This window comes from Rhincodon typus, chromosome 35, assembly GCF_021869965.1.
Source record: "Rhincodon typus isolate 14 chromosome 35, sRhiTyp1.1, whole genome shotgun sequence".
NCBI lineage: Eukaryota > Metazoa > Chordata > Chondrichthyes > Orectolobiformes > Rhincodontidae > Rhincodon > Rhincodon typus.
The window spans coordinates 6,806,419-6,813,367 of NC_063366.1; the positions used below are offsets into that span (position 1 = coordinate 6,806,419).

Here is a 6,949-nt window from a genome sequence, read left to right on the forward strand (position 1 = left end):
CAAGCCGCACCTCCATCTCCTACCGACCAACCTCATCCCGCCCCCTTGACCTGTCCGTCCTCCCTGGACTGACCTATCCCCTTCCTAACTCCCTACCTACACTCACCTTTCCTGGCCCCATCCCCGCCTCTTCGACCTGTTTGTTTCCTCTCCACCTATCCTCTCCTCTATCCCTCTTCTATCCGCCTCCCACTCTCTCCCTATTTATTTCAAAACCCCCTTCCCCTCCCCCTTTTCTGATGAAGGGTCTAGGCCCGAAACGTCAGCCTCTCTGCTCCTATGATGCTGCTTGGCCTGCTGTGTTCATCCAGCCCTGCACCTTGTTGTCTCGGATTCTCCAGCATCTGCAGTTCCTACTATCTCTGTAACATCTCCAAGTTTGCAGACGATACAACGCTGGATGGGAAGGTGAACTGTAAACAGGATGCAATGATGCTTCAGTGTGATTTTGACAAGATACTTAAATTGGTAAATGCGTGTCGGGTGAAGTATAGTGTGGATATATGTGACGTTGTCTGTTTTGACATCAACAACAGGAAAGCAAATTATTGTCTGCATTGTGATAGATTGAGAGAAGGGGAAGTGCAAACAGACCTGGGTGCCCTTGTAAACCAGCCGCTGAAAATGAACACGTAGATGCAGCCGGCAGTTAAGTAGGCAAGGATACTGGTCTTTATAACAAGGGACTCGAGTACAGTGACAGGTATGTTTGCTGCAATTGTCCAAGGTCTTGGTGATTCCATGCTTGCAGTATAAGGTGCAATTTTGATTTCCTAGTCAGGGAAGGATGTCTTGGCTATGGCGATAGTGCAACGAATGTTTATCAGTCTGATTGCTGGGATGGTGTAAACTTAGTTGGTTAGGACTATATTTACTGCAGTTTAGAAGAATGGTGGAGGGGGAGGTTGTGAATCTCATAGAAATCTAGAAGAACCTACATGCAGTGCGGAATTGTCAACTGTTGGTCCCACAATCCAAAGATCTGCGGCCTAGGTGGGTATGCCATGTTAAATTGCCTACAAAGTCCAGCAATATGCGGGCTAGGTGGATTAGCCATTGGAAATGCAGGGTTCCAAGGGTAGGTTCGTGGGTGTGGGTCTAGACGGGATGTTCTTGGGAGAGTCGACCTGGAATCGATGGGTTGAATGGCCTGCTTCGACACTGTAGGGATTCTATGAATCGATGTTTTTTACGTTTCCGTCAATCCAGGATCTTAGATTCCCGGCAGCTGAGGGCTAGGTCTCAATGTTGGACTGTGATGGAGAATTGGAAAGTCACAGTTATGTGAGGAGTTGCAAGTAGAAGGAATGTGTGATGCATTGAGCGATCTAACAGACTTTGATGTTAGCACAGCACCCGTGATTCTTATTTCTAATCTTCTTTACCTTCTCTTCCCTCTAGCGAACGTGGCCACATTTCTGACGCTCCAGCTGAGAGGCTGCGGTCTGTCTCAGAGTACTAGAATTTACCTCATGTCCATGTCCATGGCTGATCTGCTGGTCCTTATATTCTACGTTCTGGTCTACCGCATCATCCTCCCCCGTTTCCAGCACGTCTTTTACCTGTACACCTTCGTGTGCCGTCTGATCTCGATAATGATCGCGGCTGTGATTGACTGCTCCGTGTGGCTAACAGTGTCCTTCACCTTCGACCGATTTGTCATCATCTGCTTCCAGCGATTCAGAAGGACATACTGCTCTCCGAAGTGCGCAGCGTTGATAATTACGATAGTTTACCTGCTGACCTACTCCAGGAACCTTCCCTATTATTTTGCAATTCTACCCCACCATGAGCAAAACAACATGCAGTTTGGCTGTAAGACAAATCCCAACATTTACACATCTCCGGCTTGGAGAGCCTTCTATTGGCTCCACACTATTTTAACTCCCTTGGTTCCCTACGTCTGCGTGGCTCTGCTCAACCTCCTGACAATTAGACACGTACTGGTGGCTAGTCAGATCAGGCGGGGATTTCGGGGAAGTGGAGGAGAAGTGGAAGACCCTGAGATGCAAAGTCGGAGGAGAGCATTGATGTTACTTTTTGTTGCCTCAGCAAGTTTCATCTCCCTTTGGATGGCCACAGTTGGTCTCTTTCTGTTTTCGCGAATCACGAACACCTACTTTTACCGGGACTTTAATGACACATTTGCGATTGTCAATGAATGCTCGCGCATGCTCAGGGTTCTGAACTGCAGTTCAAGCACCTGCATGTACGCTCTTACACAGGCAAGGTACAGGGAGGAGCTGAGGAAAGCGATGAAATATTGTGCTAATACACTTAGTAGGCTTGTGGCGGCGGTAAATAGACAGGAGTCAATGTGAAACAAATTTTCTAAGTCCCATTAATAAAATCTAGTAAACAAACAATGACACTGCAGGGTCATTGACTAGATATGTTTACTGAAACGTTTCGATCATGAGCTCGATCGGGTCTGCCCGGAATCCTTTCCGGTGTGACACCATATGGACCATATACCATTAAAAACAAAATAGCTGTGAAAGAGCAAGGTAGCTGACAATCTAGAATTATTCAACGTCATTTATCAGAGACCAAAGTAATATGCATTGAATTATTTAAAAAAAAGTATTTGAAGCATTCTTTTAAGAAATAAGTTTAATTTGTGTTCACGAGCGTGTAGTTTAATATTCGAGGGTATTCAGACGAACGCTTTTCCATCGAGGGAAAAAAAAATAGTTGGGAAGTGAGAGAAAAATACCAGGACTGTGTTTCGGTCTGTTTTGAACCGCGTTAGAAATACACTTTTCCTAGCCAACGTTCCAGGCTATGAATTAAAGCGGTATTTGCTGTCCAGAGATGGTGTGACTCTCCTGCACCACAAGGTCTTGTCTATATTATTTTATCTAAGCTACTTCGACACTTAAACCTTTGATCTGAAAAGCAGAACTTCGAGGAATGTTGGAAAAAATATGAACAAGACAAATGTGATCGAGGGCTTCATCAATATTGGTAATGAGTCCAGAATGCAAGGAAATGATGCTAAACATTTATGAAGACCTTGATAGCTGCTAGAGTGAGAGACAATTTTCTGCATCAGCATTCGTCAGTACTTTTCTCTGTCAATATCACACAGTGGTTGTTTGCAGGTCGTCGTGATTTCATTGAATTTAAGGTGGGACAGGCGAAAGAAACTTTGATTTTTAAAGTAGAAGTTCAAATAATTGTAAGTTTTCACTTTGGATTCTGCTACACATAATGTAGTAGCATGTTATGATGGAGTTAATTCCTGTGGTCATTAACTGAAGTTAATGCACAGTCGTGCTTCCTCAACCAGGGTAAATTGGCCAACTATAGCATTGCAAAAAGGTCATTTAAACAATCCAATCTGTACTGTTCTTGAACTGTTGTTCAACCTCTTGTACTTCATGCAAGTACCACACATTGCATTCTTACATTCCCCTGAATCCATTCCCTCATTTTTTTTAATCTACTCATGTTCCATGTCCTTTGTACAATCAGCAAGTATGAATATTGTGTTATTGTCTGTCATTATTGCACATACCTGAATTGCATTTCTCTACAATCTCAAGTACATCATAGAAACAAGACACAGCATTTCCAATTCGGTTTTGTAGCCAAAACCCTGCATCAGCAGGTCCTTTTGCGAAATATTTTCTGTTATTATGGACGTTCAAATGTTTACTAAATGTGACGATCCGATCTGGATGCAATGCACGAACAGGGGATCTCGTATACTTCGCATAAAGTGGTTTGCTTCCTTCAAAATTTGATAATTATGCACTCCAAGCAACCCCCTTCTCCAACCCCGTTCCTACACAACCCTTGGAATTTTGCAATGACTTATTCATCCCTATTCTTATTAATTAATCCAAAATGCATCACTTCATATTTATCTGTGGTAAGTGTCAGCTACTGCATGCTTGGTCTTCTATGTACATTTTCAGGCGATTGATGTCATCCTCACTATTTGCCACTTATCCAATGTAAGGCCACAGATTGAGATGTTTTTTGATGATTGCACAATGTTCAGCAACATTGGTGACACGTTGGATACTGAAACAGTCCATGTCAATATATAGCGAGATCTGGAATACAACGAGACTGTGGATAATTAGTGGCAAGGAGATTCTGGACACACGCACATCAGCCAATTGCAATCTACAACAAGTAGAAAATAATCATACCCCTATTGGACAGAGTGCAGTTGTTATCCTTGGAGAAGAATCCATGACCACTATCACTTAGGGCAAAGTTAGCAGGTCATTGGGAACATTACTACCTGATGAGTCCCTGAAAGCCACACACCATCCTGATTTGAAACATAAAGCCACTCCTTCTGTGTCGCTAGGTTAAAGTCCTGGAATTCCCTCCCTAATGGTATTTTTGATCTACTCATAGCATATGGACTGCAGCGGCTCAAGAAGACAAGTGGGGACATGATTGAGATTTGTGAAATTATGAGGGGTATCCATAAACTAGACAGGAAGAAACTTTCCATCTGATGGAAGGATCAATGACCAGTTTACAGAGACTTACGGTCAGGGGAAGAAAGTTTAGAGAAGGTGGAAGGAAAAACATTTACATGCAGAAGGTAGTAGGAATCTGGAACTCACTATCTGTAAGAGTGAAACAAGCAGAAACCTTCATAATATTTAAGAAGTATTTAGATGCACACTTGTAATGCTCAGGCTTATGGAACAAGCGCTGGAAAATGGGGTTAGATTAGTTAGGTGATTGTTTTTGACTAACGCAGACATGATAGGTCAAAGGATCTTTGTGCTCTAGATATCTATGATTATCTGACTCTAGATGATCAAAATTATTGCCATTAAAAATTACCCTACCATCAAAGTTCTGTGTGTTAACATTGACAGTATAAATACTATGCCTACAACAACACATCAAAAATGAGGAATTCTGTGATGAGTAACTCAACTCGAGCTTTGGAGTGTGATGTAATACTCCCCACATGCATGGATGAGTACAACTCTCACAGCCCACAAGAAGCTTGACATCATCCAGGACAAAGCAGCCAGGTTTATTGGCACCATAGCTACAAACATCCATCCCACTTACCACAATACTCAATAGAGCAGCATGTACTATCTACAAGAAGCATCGAGGAAATTCACCAAACATGTTTAGACAGCACCTTCCAAGTCCATGACCACTATCACTTAGGGCAAAGTTAGCAGGTCATTGGGAACATTACTACCTAATGAGTCCCTGAAAGCCACACACCATCCTGATTTGAAACATAAAGCCACTCCTTCTGTGTCGCTAGGTTAAAGTCCTAGAATTCCCTCCCTAATGGTACTTTTGAACTACTCATAGCATATAGACTGCAGCTGCTCAAGAAGACATGCTCACCATTAGCTTCTCAACGGCAACAAGTAATAGCCAATAAAAGTTGGCTCAGCAGTGATGCCTACATCACAGGGCTAAATAATAATAATAGTAACAACAACAACAACAATAACAACAATAACAGCAATAATAATAATAATAATAATAATAATATAATCAAATACTTTTAATTTTCCAGGCATTTACTAAGTTATATATGAATAATTTAATCCAGCTATCCATTGAATTCTATGGCTCTAGTATTTGCAGGTCAGGTTGTAAAATAAAGTAATGCTGAATTGTGAATCCACTAGTGCCAAATAAAAAGTTATTAATGGCTTCACTCTACATCCACTACCGTTCTACAAGGAACAAGTGAAGATTGGGTCAATGGTGGGAGTTTACTATGTCTCACATTTCCACAGGAAAGTGGTTAACCTCCTTTAGAAGTTATGTATCCCATGTATTCCTACATGGATTCCTGTATTTAATCAATTGGCAGGGATATATCACAATCTCAAAAGTGTTCTCTTCAGGCACTTAGATTCATATAGTCATAGTGTCATACAGCACAGAAACAGAACCTCTGGAAAACTCGTTCAAGGCGACCAGGTTTACCTAACTAAATTTTTCCTACTTGCCTGCGTTTGGCCCATATTCCTCTCAATCTCCCCTATTCATGTAACTATTTAACTGTTTTATAAATGTTGTAACTGTGCCTGCATCCATCAGTTCGTCTGGCAGTTGATTCCATACATGAACCACTTACTTTCTGAAAAGGTTGCCTGTTTCTCCTCTCATCTTAAAACAAAATATGTCCCATGGTTTTGAGCTCCTTTATCCTAGGAAAAAGGCCTTTACTATTTACCTCATCTATGCCCCTTGGGATTTTATAAACATCTATAAGATCACTCCTCAACCTCCTACACTCCAGTGAAAAAAAGTTCCAGCCTATCCATCCTATGATTACAACTCAAACTCCCCAGTCCCACCAACATCCTGGTAAATCTTTTCCAATTTACCAATTCAATTTAATTATACCTATTTTGTAGCAGGGCGACCAGAACTGTACACCATACTTCAAAAGTGGCCTCACTAACGTCCTGCACAATCTCAGCACAATATCGTAACTCCTACGCTGAATGGTCTGAGAAATGAAGGCAAGCATGATAAATGTCTTCTTAACTACCCTGACGACCCTTGATGTTACTTTGAAAGAACTATGTACCTAAACCCCTAGGTCTCTCTATTCTACAACACTACATGGGGCTCTACCATTAACTTTATAATTCCTGCCCTTGCTTGTTTTACCAAAATACAATACCTCAGATTTATGCAAATTAAACCCATCTGCTTCTCAGTTCATTGGCCCAATTGGTCAAAATCCCTTCGTAGTTTTAAATAACATTATTCACTATCGACTCCACCACCAATTTTGGTGTCATCGATAAACTTACTAACCATGTCCCCAAAGTTCTCATCAGTTTATATAAATGACAAGTAAAAGTGGACCCAGCACCGATCCCTATGGAACACTGCTGGTCACAGTCAACCCATCTGAAAAAAAACAACACTCCACCACCACCCTCTGTCTCCTACTGTCAAGCCAATTTTACATCTAATT

General features: G+C 41.7%; 1 protein-coding gene across 1 annotated transcript; it reads left to right on the forward strand.

Annotated features, from left to right (window-relative positions):
* Positions 1-1,307: 1,307 nt before the first annotated feature.
* Positions 1,308-2,321, forward strand: LOC109914104 (probable G-protein coupled receptor 139). The gene has a single exon (XM_020513677.1). The coding sequence runs from the start codon at positions 1,308-1,310 to the stop codon at positions 2,319-2,321; it is 1,014 nt and encodes a 337-aa protein (XP_020369266.1).
* The last annotated feature ends 4,628 nt before the right edge of the window (positions 2,322-6,949 follow it).